General features: G+C 58.3%; 2 protein-coding genes across 2 annotated transcripts in view; one reads left to right on the forward strand and one right to left on the reverse strand.

The window, feature by feature from the left end:
* FAM83G (family with sequence similarity 83 member G) overlaps positions 1 to 6435 on the forward strand; it is a 27964-nt gene extending 21529 nt beyond the window's left edge. Inside the window, exons 5-6 of the mRNA XM_042914951.1 lie at positions 615 to 1872; positions 5772 to 6435. Coding sequence (XP_042770885.1) covers positions 615 to 1872; positions 5772 to 6182 — 1669 coding nt within the window. The 3' untranslated portion in view covers positions 6183 to 6435. The remainder of the gene's footprint in view (positions 1 to 614; positions 1873 to 5771) is intronic.
* The window catches only part of SLC5A10 (solute carrier family 5 member 10), a 57927-nt gene extending 38132 nt beyond the window's left edge, over positions 1 to 19795 (reverse strand). Inside the window, exons 1-9 of the mRNA XM_042914952.1 lie at positions 19682 to 19795; positions 14682 to 14753; positions 14318 to 14422; positions 13935 to 13994; positions 13259 to 13363; positions 8438 to 8543; positions 8057 to 8137; positions 6355 to 6560; positions 2453 to 2588 (exon numbers count right to left, since the gene is read on the reverse strand). Coding sequence (XP_042770886.1) covers positions 2453 to 2588; positions 6355 to 6560; positions 8057 to 8137; positions 8438 to 8543; positions 13259 to 13363; positions 13935 to 13994; positions 14318 to 14422; positions 14682 to 14753; positions 19682 to 19795 — 985 coding nt within the window. The remainder of the gene's footprint in view (positions 1 to 2452; positions 2589 to 6354; positions 6561 to 8056; positions 8138 to 8437; positions 8544 to 13258; positions 13364 to 13934; positions 13995 to 14317; positions 14423 to 14681; positions 14754 to 19681) is intronic.
* Between the last annotated feature and the right edge of the window lie 2494 nt (positions 19796 to 22289).

Genomic DNA, 22289 nt, shown 5'->3' on the forward strand with positions numbered 1-22289 from the left:
GTGAGCGGGGCTGGGGCACGCCCTCACGCCGCCCGCCTGTCTCCGGAAACGGGCTGGGGAGGGCTTTTGTCTTTAAGACTGTTGTTCCAGCCTAAGGTGTCACCAGCCTAGAGATGGGTGTGGGCCAGGCGCACAGGGCGGTCACTCCTAGAGCCGCCTTCGAGGATGGGCCATGATGAGGATGGCTGTGGCCCAGCTCTGCAAGCCCCACCGAGCAGGGGGCACAGGGCGGGGGCTGCCCACAGCCACGCTGGGCTTGGCGGCAAAGTCACGGGCGATAGCACCTGCCATGTGCACGGGATGACAGCAGGGATGTTCCGGGCATTCTGTGAGCGGCCTTACAGGGGGCCCTAACCCCCAAGAGGAGCCCCACGCTGTGCTGTTTTACACAGGTGGGAGCGGCCTCGGTGTGAGCGACTTGTCCCAGACTCATGTCTGACCCCAAGGCTTGTGCCGTTCCCTGCCCCTGCTCGCTTCTTGGTTCCATCCGGGGCCCCGTGGCCACAGTCTGATGAACACCGGCCTGTGGGTGCATGGTGGGGGGCCCCAGGCTGGAGGGAGGGGGGCAGGCCCCCACGTGCCTGACCGGGCTGCCCCCTCCCCCTGTGTTGCAGCTTCACGTGGTCGGCCGCGAGGACAGACCGCAACGTGATCTCCGTGCTGTCTGGCCAGGTGGTGGAGATGTTTGACCGGCAGTTCCAGGAGCTGTACCTCATGTCCCACGGTGTCAGCCTCAAGGGCGTCCCCATGGAGAAGGAGCCGGAGCCGGAGCCCATCGTGCTGCCCTCCATGGTACCACTGGTGCCCTCGGGCACGGTAGCCAAGAAGCTCGTCAACCCCAAGTACGCGCTGGTCAAGGCCAAGAGTGCCGACGAGATCGCCAAGACCTCCTCTGAGAAGCAGGAGGGGAAGAAGCCCCCGGGGCTGCGGGGCGCGGCGCTGGCCGAGCGGCCGGGAGACCTCGCCGAGGCGCCCCCGCCTATCCACCCTGGGCTGCTCAACCTGGAGCGGGCCAACATGTTCGAGTACCTGCCCACGTGGGTGGAGCCGGACCCGGAGCCCGGCAGTGACATCCTGGGCTACATCAATATCATTGACCCCAACATCTGGAACCCCCAGCCCAGCCAGATGAACCGCATCAAGATCCGAGACACTTCCCAAGCTGGCACCCAGCTGTGGAGGCAAAGCCAGGACTGTGGCCCCACCCCCGGGCCCGGTGCCCCCGAGGACAGGGTCCCAGCTGAGAACGCTAAGAACGGCCTTCCCCAGGGGGACCCTGAGCCACAGCCCCCCGTGCCCAAGCCCCGGACAGTCCCTGTGGCAGAGCTGCTTGCCCAGCACGGCGGCGACGGTGTGGACTGGGCCCTGGAGGCCCCAGGGGAGGAGACGCCCCAGAATGGGACAGACCATGAGCCGCCCAGGACACCGGGCCCAGGCCATGCCCCACTCCAGCGGCAGGTGTCTGTGACCCAGGATGACCCTGACGGCCACGGAGCGGTGATCCCCAATGGGCTAGATGGGGACGAGGAGGAAGATGATGATGACTATGTGACCCTCAGTGACCAGGACAGCCTCTCAGGCAGCTCTGGCCTCGGCCCTGGCCCCCGGCGGCCCTCGGCGGCCTCCTCTTCTGTGTCAGACGAGTACTTTGAGGTGAGGGGGCGCTCAGCCCCTCTGCAGAGGCGCCACTCGGAGCAGGTAGCCAACGGGCCAGCCCAGCCCCCCCGACGACAGCTGAGTGCCCCCCACATGACCCGCGGGACCTTTGGTGGACCCCTGGGTGGCTCGCCGTGGGTCCCAGGTCGGGAGAGAGAAGAAGCGGGTACTCCAAGGAGGATGCAGGCTCCGCACTCCACGGACAAGGAGACCCAGGTGGGTCGGGGTCCCCGCACGTGAGGGGTCCTGGGAGCCCCTCCCCCAGCCCCAAGCACCCAGTGTGGTCACCTGCTGGGGTGCCGCATCCCCAGATCAGACAGCTTTGCACGCTATGTACAGATGGGGAAACTGACGAGCAGAGGGAGGGGGTAGGTGGCAACCACCCAGGGCCACACGCGTGGCTGGTCCCAACCCACGCTGGGCATCCACAGCCTCAGCGCCCCACAAAGTCAACCTAACATACCCAGAGATTTCAGACACTGGTGTTACAGGCAGTCAACTCTGCCCTGCCATAGCGGTTGACCCCCTCCCTTGTTTGCTGAGCGCACCGAGATGGTTCTTTCTAGCCCTGAGGTCACACGGCAGTAAGTGGTCCTTGTCTGGACCTTATGCCAAGCCACCTCCATGTCAATCCCTTTGATTATGGCCCTGGGGAGCACTCTCCTCCCCTCTCCCCTAAGGCTAGGAAACACCTCACATTCGTCCTTTGCCTCTCCTCCCGGTGAGCACTGCAGGTCAGGGACCCAGAACCCTGGACCCCCTGCAGCCCCGGCCCAGCCCCCGGTGTCTGTTCTACCTGGAAACAGTGCACGGCTGATCATGCCTGGCATGATGATCAGGCCCATGGGCAGCATCTTGAGGTAGCTGGCCAGGATGGAGCCCGCCTTGGCGTGGTTCAGGTCCCGGGCGGACAGCGACCGCTGCACGATGACCTGGGGGCACGAGGAGGGGGTGAGTCTCAGCCCCGCTTGGGGGTGCCTCTGTTCTGTATCACTGGCCTGGAGCTTTAAACCCAGGGATTTGGGGAAGCTTGTGGTCAAGTAGCAGAGGGGTGCTAGAAGTTGCCTGAGCGTGGCTCCCCATGTAGCCCGAGGCAAATCCTAACTGGGCCTCAGTTTGCAGATCTGCAGCATGGGAGGAGGGACAGATAATTGGAATCGATGGCATCTGAGATCCCTCCCAGCTCTGACATTATGAGTTTCTTTCTTTCTTTCCCTGTCTTTCTTTCTTCTTTCTTTTTCTTTCTTCTTTCCTTCCTTCCTTCCTTTTTCTTTCTTTGTTTCTCTGTGTCTTTCTTCTCTTTCTCTTTCTTTCTTTCTTTCTTCTTTTATTCTTTCTTCTTTCTTTCTTTCTTTCTTTCTTTCTTTCTTTCTTTCTTTCTTTCTTTCTTTCTTTCCTTCCTTCCTTCCTTCCTTCCTTCCTTCCTTCCTTCCTTCCTTTCACAGCTTTACGGATCGGGGCGCCTGAGTGGCTCAGTTGGTTAAGCGTCCAACTTTGGCTCAGGCCGTGATCTCGCGGTCCGTGAGTTCGAGCCCCGCGTCGGGCTCTGTGCTGACAGCTCAGAGCCTGGAGCCTGTTTCAGATTCTGTGTCTCCCTCTCTCTGACCCTCCCCTGTTCATGCTCTGTCTCTCTCTGTCTCAAAAGTAAGTAAACGTTAAAAAAGTAATAATAAATAAATAAATAAACAGCTTTGCGGAAGTATAATTCACATAGAGTTCAGCCACATAAACTGTACAAAACTAATACACAGTTTTAGTGTGTTTGTTCACAGAGTTGTACAATCTACACCTTCTAAATCGAAGCATTTTTCTTTTGGTGCTCTGCAGTTTAAGTCACCAGCTGCAGTTCAGAAGTAAGAATGTGTGATTTTAACCTATTTTCCAGACATGCTGGTTGAACGGAGAGCTCCCAGCATTTATTTTCCTCTGAGACATGATAGAGCATTCGTTACAGGGTCTGGAGGGGCAACCCTGAGTATGAAGGACAAGCTGACCTCAATCCTGCTTTGGCACCGGCTACCTCTGACTTGGGACAAGTCGTGGCCTCACTTGGGGCCTCGGTTTCCCTGTCTGGACGATGAGGGGGTTAGACGCAATTCTCTGATGTCCTGCGGGTGCAAGAGCCCAGGGCTGCGCTCCTCACGGAAGAGAAAAAGCAGTTCCCTAAAACCCTGTGTATTGTATTCCCATCATTTCGTTCTGTGCTCGTGGCGGGCAGCCCTGGGAGGCAGGGGTGGGGGGCAGCTGCCGTCACCCCATTCTGCAGCTGGAGAAGCTGAGGCGAGCGGCAGGGCCGGGCCCTTCCCTGCAGTGTCAGCGGGCTGCTGCGTCCCCACGACCTCTCAGCCCGGGCTGGGCCGGCAGCTGTTGCCCACTCCCCGTGCTCGGCCGCTTAACCTCCCTGATCCCCTGTGCCTTCATCTCTAAAGTGGGCTACTAACACTGACCCGCAGGGTTGCTGCAAGGACCGAGCGAGGCACCATGCAGGTGGCCCAGCTCACGCCCGGCCGGTCGCGAGTTCCCCAAGTTTAGGCTTCCCTTGGGGTGCGGCCTCGGGGTCAGCCACGGCTCAGTGCTGGCCCGGGCGCCACTCTGGGAAAGTCCTGAACTGGCCTGGTTGTCTGTCTGTCTCGGCCGTGAGGTGAAGGCGAGAGAACCTTCCCGTGGGTGAAACCAGGTTACGGGTGCCGCGCACTCACACCGGGAAAAATGGCGCTCGCTGTCCTGATTAACGTAGCTGCTGCTGTCACCTGAAAGGGACACTCCCCGTGAAACCGCAGGAGCAGCAGGTGACAGAAGGTGCATCGCCACAGCAGGCAGGACCCCAGGAGGCCCCCTGGCCCGAGTGCCTCCCTGCGTTTCAGACAGGGACACTGAGGTCAGAGAGGGGCTCCGTAGAGCTCTCTGCCCGTTGGGCCTTTCGCCTCCTGCCGTATTGGGTCAGTTTGTTTCTGAGTTCGAGTGTCAGTGACACATGGGAGATGAGCCAGGAGGTAGTGAAAAGTCTAAAGACCATGAAAAGCCCTGTGGCCCCAGCACACACAGCTGCCTTCTGGTGCTGACCAGAGTGGGCATCCTGGGGGGCTGGCCTGGCCCAGTGGCTGGGTGGAGTCAGGCAAAGCCCCTGCTTGCTGGTGAGGGTCACAGCAGAGCAGCACCAGGCACGTGGGATCCGGTGCAAAGGTACCTATGTCGCAGGGGTTCTGGTCCCAGTCCTGGTTGTGCCCCAGGCAGACCCAGCGGGACCCGGGGTGCAGGTGCCTGTATTGAGGGGTTTTGGTCCGAGGCCTGAGCGGGAAGACGCCAGGGAAGTGAGGCCGCAGCCGGGCCGTGAAGCCCCAGTGTCAGCGGCGTTCGGCCTCGGCCTCCCTGTGTGACCCTCCTCTCCAGGCAGCAAGGCCCATTCAGCCCTGACCTCGAGGCCAGGCAGCGTGCTGACTCACTTGGCCTTCGTGGGAAAATCTCCTGCCCTGTGTCCCGCCCAGAGACGGCAGTGTCAGCCAGGCCCACGCTGCGTGGCGAGGAAAGCAGAGGTGCCCGAGGGGAGTGGAGGGGCATGTCTTGCAGGGAAGGCTCTCTTCATTCATCCCATGGTGGCCGACCGGGTCGGCCCTTGGGCCTTGCTGCCTCACTCGCGCGGTGGGGTCCTTGGGTAAGATGGTTGTCTGAGGCTTTGCTGGCACAAGACCTTTTGCTGCCTGAACTGCCCACGGCCTTCCCGGGCAGGCGGAGCGGGGGGCATTGCCCGCCGCTGCCCAGAGGGGTAGGTGGCTGGCGGAGGTGACCTGATGCGTTCACAGCCCAGGGAGGACAAGATTCAGACTCCAGAAGAAGACCCAGCCCACGCAGTCACCAGCACTGCACCACCCGCGGTGGACGGGTGGAGAAGGCTGGGGCAGGAACGGTAGGAACTCGCCTTACCGTAACCGTGAAAGGCGGGACCCATCGCTGTGTGACACGAGGGGAGACTGAGGCACAAAGTAGTGAGGCGAACTTGTCTAGGACCGCCCGCTGGTGAGTGGCAAGGCCAAGAGGCATAAACCCAGGTGAGCCGGCTGCCGCCTGCCCCTGGCCCTTGGGGGGTCTCCTCACTGTCTCTGCTCTTTCTCTCCTAGGGCCAACAGATCCCCCATTATAGAGTCCCTGCCTCGGGGACCAGGGATAAAGATGGCTTCCTGCGGCCCGTGAGGACCTCGGGACCCCCGCGGTACCGCGTTGCGGCTGCCGATGGCACCCAGAGCTCTACCAGGAAAGCGAGCCCAGCCGTAACAAGCACGTACCCCTGGCAGGCCAAGGCTGGCCCCGTGCCCCGCACGCTGGCAGATCCCGGGACTCCAAGGCGGGCCCGAAATGCCAGCCCCCAGGCCGATGGCAGGGTCGCTGAAGAGCATCCAAGTCCTTTTGGAATCCCCTACTCCAAACTGTCCCAGTCAAAGCACCTGAAGGCCAGGACGGGCAGCGGCCAGTGGGCCTCATCTGATTCTAAACGGAGGGCCCAGGCCCCCCGGCACCACAAGGAACCCTAGCACCCTGTCCCTGGGCCTGGAGCCGTGCAGTCCGTGGCCTGTGCCCCAGCCCAGACTCACCACGCAGGTGTTCCTGGGGCCGCGCCAGGGATCGGCAGATGGGCCGCCCAGACTCTCCAGGGCCCATCCCGGAAGGCAGGAAGGTAGGGCGGGTGGCGACAGCGACACTCACCTGGTCAGTGCACCAGTACCAGGTGGCCATGATGGTCAGACCGAAGGTCATCCCAGTCCACGGGAGGTCCCCTGCGTGGGGGTCTCGGAACATGTGCATGGCGTCTGCACGGGGCAGGTGGCAGGTCGTGTTTGCGATGGTCCTGGATGGGACGGCCTGGGCGTAGGCTGCCGCCAGCTGCTCATAGCCGCCGATCTGGTCAAAGGCTGGAGGGGTCGGGGTGGGACGGGGACGGGCTGGTGGCCGATGGCCCTGACTCCGGGCCCCCACTTCCCGATGTACCAAACTTGACTTTTTCCCATCCACCTTTCCCAGTGTCTGGAGAGGCGTGGAGGGTAGAGGGTTTTCCAGAACAGGGGAATTCAAATGACTATTTTATTTGTATTTAAAAATAATACTATTAAATGAGCATTTTGCACGTGGACACCACAGTGTCCTCTTGGCCCCCGGACGCCTGTTGGCCTCGGGCAGGGGTTCTCTGCCAAGCTTCAGACTGTCGAATCAAGGAAGCAAAAGTATTTTTTCTTGGCATTGGAGGACCTTCCCGGGGAGTCTAAAAGTGTTAAAGTCCTGACCTGGGGCTCCTAAAGGATGTGATTTTGGCAGAGCTGAGGATGGCTGGCACGTAGCACTGAGAACAGAAACAAGTCCCAGAAGGGACAAGGGCATGACCAAAGCCACCTGGCCCACCGGCCGGGGCTCGAGCCAGAAGTCTTTCCTCTCGAGGCCAGAGCACATTCACTCCCTCACTGTTCCCGTCTACCTCAGAGTCAGGGCCCTGTGTGGCCAAACCCTGGCCCATCTGCGGCTTTTGCTGTGTCTGTAACCACCCCTCCCGTCCAGGCTGGGCCCGGCTGCCTGGGTCCCTCTCCTGCAGTGGGGTCTCCTCCCTGGTCTGAAAGCAAGCAGGTACACAAAGTCTGGATACAGGAAAATCCCTAGTCTCACCTGCAAGCCCCTCTCCCCTGCCTTTCCCAAGCAGGAAGCCTGCTCCCGGACTCCGGGCCCCCAGCCTCATTGCCGCCCGGAGCCCAGGCCGGGCCGGGTACTCAGAGCAAACGTACAAACACTATACAAAGATCGGAAATTACCAGGCTGGAGGATCCTACAGTCTGAGTCTGGAGGAGGCTTTCAAGGCCTCTGTTCACCCTCTGTGGGATCCTCCTGGCTCTGATCGCATACTTCCCAGGACGGGGAGTTCACTACCTATTTATTGAGGGAGCCCTCTGAGCTTCCTCCGGGTTCCTTGACTAGTATCACCGAGCTGTCTAAACCCTCTTCTCTCCTCCCCTGCCATCGGCCAGCAACCCGTAGCAGGACTTCTTGGGATTATGCACATGATTTTAAACAGTTGGAGCCCATCAATGCCCTGGCAGTGTTCGTGGAGTCCTGATGGTGTGCGCACCTGCCCTCGGCCCTACGTCACCATCTAGTCCTGAGCCAGGGCAGGTGCCGTGGCCCTGCATTCTTGAGTCCCTCCACACCAGACCGGAGCCGGCCCGGAGCTGGTGACAAGTGGCAGCTGGGCGACAGGTGGGAAAGGAACACACAGCCTCTTGTCACCCAGGGGAGGCTGACGGGCTGACCGCCTCGTGGCTCGGCCTTGCGAGTCCACCACCCCCTCCTCCCCGCCCAGGGCTGGCATCTGGGTCCTAACAGGGCAGACCCCCAAAAGCGCTGGCTGCGGGGGGCTACCCCTCACCTTTGACGGTCAGGATGACGGCCCCCACCACCATGATGAGCGTTTGCAGGGCGTCCGTGTAGATCACAGCAGCCAAACCCCCTGTGGGTAGAAAAAAGGGAGCTGGAGAAAGCTGTGCCCCGAGGGAGGAGGGACGGCGGTTCCACGTATGTGTCCCCTGCCCTCTCACAGGTGGGTGAGCTGTGGACCGCTCAGCTGGGCCGGCGGAGCCCGATTCAAATCTCCACCGGCCAGGCTGTGCGGGGAGGTGGCCCCCCGGCTCCTGCCCACCTCTCAGGCCCCTGCACACCTCTGCCCAGCCACGTGGACCTCCCCCCCCCGGGCTGGTGGTCAGGTCCTCTGTCCGCGGGCCCCCGCCCGACCCCCGCGAGGGCGCCGTACCTGCGATGGTGTACAGGGCCGTGATGGCGAGCATGAGGGTGGTGGAGAGGTAGAAGTTCCAGCCCAGACAGATGTGCACAAAGAGGGCCCCTGCGTACAGGTCGATCTGCGGGAGGGGAGAGGAAGTTGTGCGGAGGCCCGAGGTGACCGCAGGACTCAGGGCACCGCTCACTCGACGTGCGGCCTCAGTGCCCCCTGGACACGGAGGGAGAGACGCCCCACGCACACACCCACCGGTGCTGCTGGGAGGGCGGGAGGGGGTCGTGGCCGTGGACGAGCGGTTGTGCAGGGGATGCTGCTGATTTAATAAAGTCCCGAGTGGCCGATGTCCACCAAGGAGCAGTGTTGTTATTGAGTCTGGCCCCTGCCTGGAGATGTAAAGGAGGAGCCCTGTGTCCTTGGTTCCCAGGGGTCCGTGACAAGGAGGAGTCCAGGAGGGCTTCCTGAAGGAGGCCCGAGAAGCCTTACGGGCCTGAAGAAACAGATCTGCAGCCTAGGGCTCCAGGCCCATATCCGTTTGGGTGTGCCCCCTGTTCTCTGCTCCCCATTAGACAGGCGGCCCTGAAAAAAGACCAGACGTGTTCTGGGGGCAGGCCGGGGAGGGCAGGGGGGCAGTCTTGCTCACTGCCCTCCGGTAGGGTTGGAACTGAAGCCAGGACCGTGTCTCGGGCCAAGGCTGGTCCCCAGAGGCTGCACTGGATACAGACGCTGCCATCCCAGACCCTGGGGCAGCCTATGGGGCTGGAGTCCTAGTCCTGGGGTGAGCCTCACACCCCTAATTCTACCCCCACCCCCATACTGTACTGGGAGCCCAGGGAAGGAGGGCAGGACTGTCCTGTGAGCTCAAGGGGGCTCTACCCTGCCAGGTTTCCAAATGTGCCATTCTGGGCTTGCTCAGTTCGGGGGAGATGACCTGAAATACAACCTTTGGGGGGCCAACAGGCTCCCGAGAAGGCTGAGCGAGGCTGCGTGGGACCAGGGGGCACGGGGCCCCTTCGAACTACTGCAGTGCCTGGCCCGACATCCAGCTGACCAGCACCGCCCCGTCGGTCTTGTGGACCCCCGGTTCCCCCAGGCTCCAAGCCCTAAGGACACAGAGCCCCGGCCGAGCCCGGGTGTCACTCCAGAGCCTGTGTTCCCTGTCCCTCTCCCTCCAGGCCCCTCCTTTACCCTCCCTTGGAGAGACCAGCCAGTGTGGACTCTTGACAAGGTGCTTTGAGGAGATCGGCAGCCCGTCACTCTGGTCCCTGGCTTTGGTGGTGTGTGAGAGTGTGTGTGTGTGTGTGTGTGTGTGTGCATTCGTACGTGTGTCTACCTCCAGCTCCAGGAGAGAAGCCCAGGGTTGTGAATATCAGAGCAGGAAGGACTCTTCAAGCCCCCTCCCCCATCAGACCGGAGGAGACACAGAAGCCTGGGGAGGGGACGGACTTCCCCGAGGTCAGGTTCCAACAGGTATCAGAGATTGGAGTTGCCAGGTGAATGGGGAACAAGAGGTCTCTAGAAAGCAGCAGCCCCTTCCTCCCGCCCGCTCATCCTCCTGCCACCCAAGACCCCTCTCCGCACCCAGGCCGCCCTCAGAGCGGAGCCCTGATCTGTGTGGCTGGCCTTCAGGCCCCGGCCACTCATCTCTAAGCCCAGGTGACTCTGGCCACACCAGACTGGCCACCATTCCAGGCCCAGCACTTCACGGCCTCCAGGCCTCGGTTGGCCAGGTCCCTGTGCCTTGGGGCTGCCCAGTCCGCAGGCTCCATCTTCCAGAACTATCTTCTCCGACGCCCTGCTCCCCTAACCTCTACTCAGGGACTCCCGTCTGGGGCGGTGGGCCGCGAGGAGCCATGAGGACTTGGACAGTGTCAGCAGCAGTACAGGCCCAAGTGTGGAGGTGGGACTCAGCCGCTGTCCTCACTCCAGGACCCTGCACGGCATCCAGCGACAGCCTGTGCCGCAGCGAATATGAGATTGCCTACAGGCTCCCGGGGAGTCCCCGACCAGGAACTTTAGACACCACCCAGCCCGACTGGACCTCCCCTTCTGCAGCCCGAGCCCAGTCTCTTGGGGGCCCAGGAGAGCTGTGGCCTCGTAGAAGCTAAGAGCCCTAAACTGTGTCCCTGATCACATGGCTTTGTGGAGGTCATGCCGCCTCCTGGGCCTTGGTGGCTCTTATCTGGAAAATGGGTGAGCAGATATGGAGACCGGCCCAGGGGCAGGCCCAGCCTCCTCCATCCCTCTACAGAGCCCTGCCCTCAGTGGAGGCTGGCAGAAGCGGGGAGCGGGACCTCCAGGGGTGGCGCATCCCCATCGAGGCCACCACTGTCCCTTCAGGGCTCCAGAAACTTCTCACCTTTGCCACACCCCCTGGCACCTGACCCACCGGCCACTGCTGTTGATTCTGTTTCCAAAATACTCCCATGTCTACCCTCTGGCCCATCCCTTGGGAAGCCCCTCCCCGCCTCCTCCTGCACTCAGCTTGTTCAGAGGAAAATCAAGTTCTCTGCATTTCCACCACACACGGAATAAAATCCAGCTAGCCAGGCCCAGAGGTCCAGGCGTCGTCCACCAGACCCCCTCTGTCCCCTTCAGCGCTCACCCCTCCCCGAGCTCCACGGCTCCCTGCGCTCCCGCCTCGCCCCTTCCCTCAGCTGCCGCAAGCCTGGCCTTTCCCACAGAGACCACTCTCTCCAAAGGGAGCCTGCTCTCATCCTTGTAGATTTCAGCCTCGCCTCTGCTTCTTTGATCAACGTTTTTACTGTTATAATTGTATTCGTCTGTTTACTTATCTGTCTGGAACACTAAGCTCCCAGAAAGCAGGGAATGTGTTTATCATCCGGTGCTCAGCCAGGGCACACATTATGTATGTCAGGGGTTGGCACAGCAGAGACCACAGGCCAGATCCAGTCCACACACATTGGTGTGGAGTTTCTCCCTCCAGCAGCAAATCTGAGCAGCTCGTGTGTGTCCTGCAAAGCCAAAACTACTTACTTTCCAGCCCGCCGCAGACCAACTTAGCTGGCCCCTGGCGTGTATTTTTTTCATTCAGTCCTATGAGCTATGCCAGGCATGTAGCACTGGGGGCGCATCCATGAACAGAGAGAAGAAATGAGGGAGGCAGACAATAGACATTCTAAGTGAATTATGCAGACTGTCTTCAGACCAGAAGATAGTCGGTGTACAGAGAAGAGGGAGAGCGGGGAAGGGGCAGGCCTCACTGAGAAGGTGAAATTTGAAAGACTTGACACAGGTGAGGACGTGAGCCATGTGGATATCCAGGGGAAGAAGGTTCCAGGCAGAGAACACAAGGGCAAAGGCCCTGAGGCAGGGTCACGTCTGGTGTGTTCATGGATGTGCAAGGAAGCCAGTGTGGCTGCGATGATGTGTGTGACAGAAGAGGGACAGGTGAGGGTAGCAGGGGAGCAGGGGCCCCTTCTTGGAGGATCTTGTTGGCCATGGTTGGCCTTTGCTCCAAGTGGCCTAGGGTATTGTGCCCCGTTTCTCTATTTTCCAGAGGTTAAATGACTAGCCCAGGGCCACGCAGTGATTGGGGCTCAGTGGCCCCCGACCCCATCTGAGGGTCGGGGTGGTGATCCCCGCACCCTGCTATCGAATGTTCTCTGCACACCAGCATCCCCACCCAAGGGATGACAGCAGGTGAGCCCTGCAGTCTCTGTCAGGACAGGCTGCAGCTGGGGTGGGTGCTGAACGCACAGACACCCGGGGCATTCGCGGGGCTCCGCCCAGTGAGGTCAGGGCCTCTGGGGGCCAGCTGGGCGCACGCACTTCAAACAGTTTCAGCCCAAAGCCATCAGCCAAGGCGTCCCCGGTCCTGCCCAAACCAAGCCGGGCAATTAGCGTTCCTCCCGCTTCCCTCTCGGCCTCATCCGGAAGCCCAGCATTGGCGTTGGAGCCCCAGCCTTGACGTCAGTGGGTTGCTTTCCATTTTATAGGAGGGTAAGTCCACTCATCTCCCATCACAGTGTGGAGTTTGAAGTGCCAAGTCCTGGCTGCCTCGGTGCAGCAGAGCAGCGGCCGGGGGCCTCCCCGGGGACTGGGAGGCTGGGAGACAGAGGTCTGGGTTCTTTGGTCTCCGCCTGACTCACCATGACCTTGAGCTAGTCGCCATCACTCTCTGGGCCTCAACGGCCTCATCTGCACACAGGGGTTGCAGGATGAGATTGTCTGTAAGGACCTTCCCTCTGAACCCTCCTTCCTTCTGGAATCCCACGCAAGCCACCCCGACATTTGAGGTGCGCTTTCTGCCCTTACCCTTCCAGGGGGACCGGGTCCAGGCTCCCAAGGGAAAAGAGGCCTGGGGTGCCCACTAGGGAGGCACCCCAATACCAGGAGGCCACCGCCAGGGGTCAGCTTCTCCAAGGAGTTGACCGGCCACGGGATGGGCTCCCTGCGGCCGCTGAACCGCCAGAGACCATGAAGGCTCTCAGCGCCCCCTAGTGGGCAGTCCTGGTTCACCTCCGCGCTGGCCCAGGGAAGACATCCAGGCTGACCCCCAGGCTCCCACCAGTGACCTCTCATAGCGAGAACCCTGAACGCCCTCATATCTAGACCCAGGGCAAAGCAGAAGTCAGAAGGCCTGCTTTCTGCCCCCAACTATGCCAGCTGCCGAACCCGCCTTCTGGAAGCCCTCGTCAAGCTATCCCACTCACTGTGTGGGCAAATCATTGTCCCTCTCTGGGCCTCAGTTTCCCCAGCTGTTGAACAAGAGACAGATGAGAGGATGTCAGGTGTGTCTGAGGGGCCCTCAGAACAGGGATGATTCCAGGCGATGCTGGCTGGATGCTGGGAGTTGGGGGGTGGGGGGCAGCTCACCGATATCTTGGTGAAGACGGACAGCAGCAGAGACAGGATAGACAGGTACATGCAAATCCGCTGGCCTCCGTAGCGCTTCTGAATGTATTCAGGCATGGTGACGATCTGGGGAGGCACAGGGGGGCAGGAACTAAGCACTCCCCCGAGATCTCACCCAGTTGTCAGGGCCCAGAGCTTCTCAAGGGCAAGGCCAGACCCACATACCCATTACCATCCCACAACCGGGGACGGTGACTAGGGACAGAGGCACAAGTCTGAAGGCTGTGGTGACAAATCCGGATGAGCTACTGACGCGACTCGATGGGGAAGGACTGGGAGAGATCCAGGGAATGGAAACTACTGGATCCAGTGGCTGCCCAGTGGGGCTGAAGGAGTGGGCAGAGTCAGGGACAGTGTCGCCCAGGCGTGTGCTCGGGTAGAGGGAGCATCACCCCCCAGATGCGGCGAACAGGGGCGGTGGAAACCAGCAGACACGGCTCCCAGGCTGAGGACCTCGGGAACGTGTCTTCATGAGTTGACAGGAACGTTAGTTGGCCTAAGAAGAAACGCAGCCCTGGGAGCAGTGGGCTGGCTCTATCACGTGAAGCCGGGGTTCCTGTTCATCAGCATCACCAAGCCAGGGGAGCAAGGCCCCGATGCAGGTGAGGCCACCCTGAGTCCCCGGGAGTAGACTCACCTCCGAGGAGATGTAGATGGGCACGAACACCCACGCCAGGGCCAGCAGCACATACGTGGCCTGAGGGGGACAGGGACAGGGTGAGGACGGCAGTCCCCAGCTCCCACAGACCCTGCATCCGGGCCCAGCGGACTGGAGACCTGACCCGCCAGAGAACCTGAAGAGGGGAAGAATTTGCCTCTTCCTCCCTCTGTGGCCAAGGCTAAGCTCCCTATCCAGCACTCTGGCATTCTGAAGGCCATCCATCCCCGGGAACAACCCCCGTCTAGACACTGGCTGCCCTGAGTGGCCAAGGGCAGACCCCACTGGAGCCCTATCAAGGTCTCTGCGCCTTTCAAGGTCTCTGCACCCTCCCGCAGCTGCGTCCACCCCTGCCTGCTTACATTCCACTCGAAGCCCGCCACGGCCAGGCCCCCGGCCGCACCCGAGCCCGCCAGTCCAATAAAGAGGCCCGAGCCCTCGCTGCTGGCAAAGAGAGAGGCTCCAATCTGGAGGACAGAGGGGAAAAAGAATCAGCAGAGGCAGCCGCCCCCACCAGACGCCAGAGCCAATTCCCGGCACCCCATCCCGACGCTCCCAGCTTGGGGGCCCCTTGCCAGCCTCAACCTGCCCCATCGCTGGGCCCCCCACCCCCACCCCGGGCGGTGACCTCGGGTGAGGAAGACACACAAAGTGACCGCAGGGATGAGCCCCTAGGCAGCACCTGCATCCGGGATCAGATGCGGGGCAGGGGGAGAGAACACTCACCGGCCACCAGGTCATGTCCCGGCCCGCCAGGAAGTAGCCTCTCACCGTGTTCCTGCTGGCCCGGCATGAAGACTGCAAGAACAGAGGCAGAAAGGAGCTCAGCAGGTGTTCGAACAAAACTCGTGCCTGAATGTTCACAGCAGCCAAAAGGTGGAAACAAACCAGACGCTCAACAACTGATTAACACAACGTGGTCTATCCGTACGACGGAATATTACCCCACCCTCGGAAGGCATGAAGTTCTGACACCTGCTACAGCACGATGGCCCTCGAGAACATTCTGCTAAGTAAAAGGAGTCAGACACAAAAGGCCACATATTGTATGATTCCGTCTATATGAAATGTCCAGGACAGGTGGATCCACGGAGGCAGGAAGTAGATTAGTGGTTTCCAGGGGCCGAGGAGAGAGGGCAAGGGGCAATGATTGCTAATAGGTATGGGGTTTCCTTTCGGGGTGATGAAAAAGTTTCGGAAGCAGATACAGGTAATGGTTGTAAAACAGAATGAATGTACTAGATACCTCTGAGTTATACAGTTTAAAATGGTTTAAATGGTGAGTTTCATGTGATGTGAAATTACATCAATAAAACAGAAAGGACAGAGGGAACCAGAATCTTATCCACAGCCTTCCACCCCAGCTCCCGGGCCCCGTGGTCCCGTTCCTTCCCTTCACTCACTTCCAGCCTGCTCTGGACCATGGCCCAAGCCCCCGGTGGCTCCCCGCTGGCCCCCCACTGGGGGAGGGATGGACACACCAGGGAGCTGGGGGCCTTGAGCACGGCTGTCGCCATTGACTAAGATGCCCTGTGCTGGCCCAAGACGGGATCCTCCACACTTCTTATCCCAGGCCCGCCAAACTGCCTCAGGGCAGTTACTGTAGCCTTACAGGTCAAAGTCTAAGTTTTGATCATTCCACAGTGCGTAACTAAACTGAGATTTTTTTTTTTAAGATTTTTATTTTTAAGTAATCTTTACACCCAATGCGGGGTTCGAATTTATAAGCCCAAGATCAAGCGTTGCATGCTCTGAGACAGCCAGGTGCCCTGAAGCTGAGATTTTTGCCTCTTGATGACGACTTTGAGCTAAGGATTTTGAGAGCCTTTTGGCCTTGATTTCTAACTTCTAGTATTCTAATCTCTGATACATTTCGAAGAATTATCACTCAAGTATTCTTGCATACCTTTTGTGTTGGTGGGAGTATAGAGTTTTGTGCTCCATAATATAATTAAAAATCTGAAATCAGAATGCCTGGGAGCAAATCCTGGCCGCCTTGCTTCCTGTGTACGATCTTGGGCAAATTACCTCACCTCTGTGCCTCAGTTTCCTCATCTGTCATGCGGGCCTTCCCTTGCAGGGCTTCTGTGAGGTTTAACGAGTTAATACATGTGACACTCTAACAACAGTGCCTGGTACCTAGTAAGTAAGCCCAATAAAGGTCAGTGATTATATGGGTTTTTCAAGCCCTCAGTGCTATCTGGACAGGAGAAAGTGAATAGATGTGAACTTGAGGGCAGAAGAAATTTGAAAAGAGGGACCCTGGAGGTATATTTAGGTATATATTTTGCATTCCTTTCTCCCAACATATACATCCTAACATAAGACTGGATCACAAAGTATCGATCAATATACAGGCCTCTTTCTTCCTGACTTTAATTGCCGCCCCCCTCCTCCCACCAGATTCAAGATGGTTCACCTGAATTGTCTGCATCTGACATTCAAAGCTTTGGATATGGCTCCTGCTTGCCTCTCTCCCACCCCATCTTCCATCACTTTCTGTGAGCTGTGACCCAGCCATACTGAATACAATAGTATCTGAAGACTCTCACGGTCTTGGCCAGGATGGCCGCATCCAGCTTTGTGGGCTGTGCACTGTGCAACTTCCACAGCGGCTCTGTTCTTAGCCCGGGATTTTTCCAAACATGTCCTTTCATCTTTCAGGGATGTGGTAGGCGTGGCCAATTGCCTCCTTCTTGCCCCTTCCCTTCCTAAAGGGGTCTCATTTTTCCTAGCAATTGGCCTGAGTGGCCCCGGCCCGGTCTCCAGTTCCAGGAGCCCTGAGTCATCTAAGCCATGGAGACTATCACATTCCTTAGCTGCCGCACCTGGTTCAGGACAGTTGTGGACTTAAGCTGGGATTGCTCCTGGCCTCCTGGGAGGCGGAGGAAGAAGCCAGGACTCTGAGGGTGCTGGCAGCCAAGTTCACCTAGTTAATATTCACCGAGTGCCCCTCTGTGGCAGAGTTGGTCCCAAGTGCTTTACCTTTATGAGGTGTTTAGTCTTTTTTTTATATATAATTTTATTTAAAAAAATTTTTTGGGGGCGCCTGGGTGGCTCAGTCCATTAAAAGTCCGACTTCAGCTCAGGTCACGATCTCGCGGTCCTTGAGTTCGAGCCCCGAGTCGGGCTCTGGGCTGATGGCTCAGGGCCTGGAGCCTGCTTCCGATTCGGTGTCTCCCTCTCTCTCTCTGCCCCTGCCCCATTCATGCTCTGTCTCTCTCTGTCTCAAAAATAAATAAACGTTAAAAAAAATTTTTTTTAATTAAAACAAAATTTTTTTAAGTTTTTAATTTAATTGATTTATTTTTTAACATTTATTCATTTTTGAGAGACAGAGAGAGAGACAGATCGTGAGCAGGGGAGGGGCAGAGAGAGAGACACACACACAGAATCCAAAGCAGGCTCCAGGCTCCAGGCTCCGAGCTGTCAGCACAGAGCCCGATGTGGGGCTCAAACCCACGAACTGTGAGATCAGGACCTGAGCCAAAGTCAGATGCTTAACTGACTGAGCCACCCAAGTGCCCCTAAAAATTTTTTTTTAATGTTTATTTTTGAGAGAGAGAGAGAGAGAGAACGGGGAAGTGGCAGAGAGGGGGGGGAAACACAGATGCAGAATCCGAAGCAGGCTCCAGGCTCTGAGCTGTCAGCACAGAGCCTGATGCGGGGCTCGAACCCACGAACCACGAGATCATGGCCTGAGCCAAAAATCAAGAGACAAACGCTTACCCGACTGAGCCACCCAGGTGCCCCAAGGTGTTGAGTCTTTGCAGCAGCCCCATGAAGTACGTACTGTGACCATCTTCGTATTACCAATGAGAAAGTCAAGGCTTTCACAGATGAAAGTGCCTAGTAAGTGATGGAGTCAGGATTTGAACACAGGCTAACCAGACAGGCTGGGCATCTCAACTCTGTGAGGGAAACTGGACTCAGGACAATGCCACACATGCATGGGAGGCTGAGAAAATCAAAGTGAAGTGCAGCGACAGCCTTGATGCAACTCCGGAAACCCCTGGATCCTACCGTACCTGAAGCCTTCACTATTGCTGGACTTTTCAGAATGGACGTCATTATATTTCCTTCATTGTGCAAGCTCATCTGATACAGGTTTTCGGTCCCTTACTCACAGATACCCTAAGAGATGCAAAAGCTCAGCCCAAGGTCGCTTGTGACGCCTCCTTAAAGGCCCTCCCCTGGGTTCTCCTAACCCCACCGTCAGCACCTTTGCAGGTGCACCTGCCCAGCCCAGCCCAGCTTGTTCCATCTGCTTTTGGGTGATGAACGCCTACATCTGACCCCTGTGGGATCCGGCTCCGGGGTGTACTCCTTGAGTGGCTCTCTTCTTTTCTGCCTGTGCTCACAGCCCTGTGGCCTTGGAGGGGCAGGGTGGAACTCCCACAGCCCCGCTGCACACAGCACCAGCCTGCAGGGGAAGGCTGAGCTGGGAGGGGGCGAGTCCTGGGCGGCAAGGCTGATGGGCCGTGTCACCGGGTGGCAAAGGGCCTGGCCTCAGATACCCAAAACATTTTCTTACGTGTGCACTTGCAAGTAAATTCTCCCACCCACACCGACTGGGGAGGCCTTCTCTCCCTCCTCTTCCCTCTCTCTCCCCTCCTCTTCCCTCTTTAGGTCTTGCTGACCTCTGGCCCTCTGGCTTAAATCAGCGGCCAGGGAAGACAAGATAGGGATACTCATTCTCCCCCAGTAGATAAAGACCATGTGTCAGCACTCAGGGCTGCTGGCCCGGGCACTCCTGGGGACAAGGAGGACGAGCCTGACTTCTGCAAACCCACAGCTGGTTTCTGTGTTCACGTCCTCACCAGAAAGGCCTCCAAGGTCAGCATTATGAGTACACAGGAGGGACCCCTCCCCTATGTACCGGGACCTGGGGTTCGCTGGGGAAGTCCCAGACCCCAGAGCGCTGGGGTTCATCTGTAAATGGGGCTGGCCTTTGCCCCGGGGCGGTGGGGACCAGGTGCCGAGCACAGCGCCTGCCTAGCAGGACCCTCACTGCCACTGGAGTCTGTGATGGCCTGAATCACTTCTCTTTCCTATAGAAAGTGAGAGAAACTCGCTTAGGAACTAGGCTAGGCTGGTGGACAGGGAGCTCTTTTTTTTTTAAGGTTTTATTTTTATTTTTGAGAGACAGTGCAAGCAGGGGAGGATGAGAGTGGCGGGGGGGGGGGGGGGGGGGAGACAGAGAATCCAAAGCAGGCTCTGTGATGACAGCAGCGAGCCGGATGCAGGGCTTGAACTCAGCAAGTGGGAGATCACGACCTGAGCTGAAGTCGGACGCTCAAATGACAGAGCCGCCCGGGGGCCCCGGACACAGAGCTTTTAAAAGTAAAGATCCCCAGGCTCCGTGTGCCTCTCCCCTCCTCTGAACAGACCATGAGCCCATCTGACATGGGGGAAACAGAGGCCAAGAAGGCGATGAGCCGTGCCGGGCCCCCAGCTTGTCCGCACAGACGCTCAGTGAACTTCCCGCGAAGCCTGCCTGTCACAGAGAAGCCCTCCTCCTCCTCACTTTGTAGACTGAGAAGCCACTGCCCAAAGAGAAGGGGGCTTGGTCAAGGTCCCAGATGAATCTACCCCAGGGCTGGGAGGAGGGCCCCGGGGGACCCCCGGCCTCCAGGGGACACGATACAGATGCCTTGGGGACCTGCCAGCCCAGTTCCCACCCCCCGGTGCCCACCCTGGCTGGCCGCCCACCGCAGGCCTCTCACCCATATGCCCACAGCCAGGTTCAGGGCGAAATACACGGTGATGACGATGAGGTCGGTCACGCTCAGCTGCGGGCTGGGAGCACGGGGGTCGCCAGTGGAGTTGTCCGCCTCCATCCCGAGGCAGGCGCCAGCCCTGAGCAAAAGGAGCTAACTGAGGGCCGAACCGGGTCAGAAAGGGCTTCCCGGCAGGCAATAAATTGATCATTAAACCGAGCACGATGGTGGCATCTCCAGCCCACAATGTGGTCGCGTGCTTGAGAGCGGCTTCAAAGTGCGGCTCAGTGTCCTCCACCCCCTCCCCCCAGTGGGGAGCAAGTCCCGACCATGAGAATGGGGGAGAGCTCGAAGGGGGCTGGAGGAGGGGAGCCCTCCTGCACTCAGAGGGGGTTTGGGAAAAATAAAGGGGAGGCCTGGCTGGCTCAGTCAGTAGAGCGTGCGACTCTTAATCTCAGGCTTGGGAGTTCAATCCCCACACTGGGCGTGAAGTCTCGTGACTTGACCTGTATTTAATTTGTATAGGAAGCATGGCAGGTGGGGGACAGATGCCTCACCTCCGGGGACATCAGGCAACCATGCCCTGTGGCCATCAGGCCACGAGTAGCCTGAGAGGGACTTGGAATGGCGACCCCCTGTGTCACGTGGTCCACTTCTAGCCACGACAGACAGTCCCAGCCCCAGAACGTCCCAGTATTGAACAATAAAGTCCTGTTGCCAAATTCTGTGCTTTCTTTATCTAGACTTAGTTGAAACAATCCCAAGCCCCTCATTTGACCATCTGTTCGGGTCCCCGTGGTCCCCTCGGGACATCCACGGAAGGTCACAATATCTAGCAAGTACCTGCCGAGAGCTGAGGACAATGCTTAGCTTAGGTGATATCCTATCGCAGTCAAGGAATGGAGGCCAGGAGGGTGAGCCATCTGTCATTATCTAGCCCCGTAAGGGACCGAGCTGGGATTCAGCTCCAGAACTGACCCCAGAGGCTCCCCGTTGGTGGCAGTGAGGGCTCTGACTCCATCTAGGGTCCTAGATGCTTGCTCACGAATTAAGTCATCATGCACAGCCTGGTGGATGTCTCCGGCATGGCCCGTGGCTTTGCAAAACATTTGAAGTTTAACCAGGACGCGCAGCTCTTCCAGAAGTGTTAATGAGTGAGCAGCAGCCCCCGGGAACACACTGACCCGCAAAACCCAGCTCTGCCTGTTACTCGGTAACTGGAGGTAGACTGTTTAAAGATTACATGCAAAACTAGACAGAGGAGAACAATTAAGTCACTGTTTATAGTAAATTCGGGCGGGCTCAGACTGCCCCCTCCCCAACTACCCTCACCTTCAGCCAACTAGCCTCTCGGATGGTGTTGACTTTCCAAGCCATCGCTGAGAAGCATATCATGAATCAAAAGATCACTTTATACGAGTCAGAAGGACCCAGCTGGGTACTGTCCAGATCTTGTAAGCCAGCCGCCTAAAGATAAAGTGGTTGAAAAATAGTATTTGGTCCCCTCTCCTCAGCCTGGATCTCAGAAGGAAACAAACCACCGAGGGATAAAACCCCCTGCCGTCTGATGAAAGTTCTGGGGAAAAGAGGTCACGAGGAGCACATGGGTGGGACGGGGAGAGGGTGGCAGTGAAGGAGGTGAGAAATTCCACACGTAAGCCCAATCACATTCCATATTCCCACCCCATCCTACCCAACACGACCACATGCAGATCAAACTCTTCTGGCCCAGCTCACCCAGGACAGAATACGGGGCCAGCCTAGCCAAGGAGCCGTCCGTATCACACCCTGTAAGCCGCATCTATCCCAAGAGGAAGCCCTGAGGTCATGTTTTCCACTACAACCAACTCCATATCTCTGGATACCAACTGGATGTCCTACAATTTGACTCAACTGTCACTACCTACCTGAGTTACTGCAGACCCCACAGGTTGAGCCCTCAGTCTGCCAGAACTGTGCCCCACCTCAGATGCCAGGCGCAAATCTTAGGCCTCCCATACTTCTGGCTGACCATCTATAAATGTTGGAAGGTCCCATGACCCCTTTCAAAGATGTCATAATTTGCTACATGGCTCACAGAACTCAGGGAAACATTTACAATTACCAGTTGATGATAAAGCTTATTATAAAGGATACTGATGAACAGCCAGTTGAAGAGGTACATAGAAGTGAGGTCCAGGGGCGCCTGGGTGGCTCAGTCAGTTAAGGGTCCGACTTCAGGTCAGGTCATGATCTCACGGTCCGTGAGTTCGAGCCCTGCGTCGGGCTCTGTGCTAAGGGGGTTTTATGTAGGTTTCTTTACCTAGCACGATGGATTCAATCACTGGCCACGGATGATTAACGCAAGGCTGAAAGTTCCAACCCTCGCATCATGCCTTGGTCTCGTCATCAGTTCCCATCTTGAAGCTCTCCAACGGCCACTGAATTGTACACCTTAAAATGTTGAAAATGTTGTGGGGCACCTGGGTGTCTCCGTCGGTTAACTGTCCAACTCTTTCGGCTCAGGTCATGATCTCGCGGTTCAGGAGTTCGAGCCCCACATCAGGCTCCGTGCTGACAGCTCAGAGCCTGGAGCCTGCTTCTGATTCTGTGACTCCCTCTCTCCCTCCCCTGC

The sequence above is a fragment of the Panthera leo genome, chromosome E1 (genome assembly GCF_018350215.1).
Source record: "Panthera leo isolate Ple1 chromosome E1, P.leo_Ple1_pat1.1, whole genome shotgun sequence".
Classification (NCBI taxonomy): Eukaryota; Metazoa; Chordata; class Mammalia; order Carnivora; family Felidae; genus Panthera; species Panthera leo.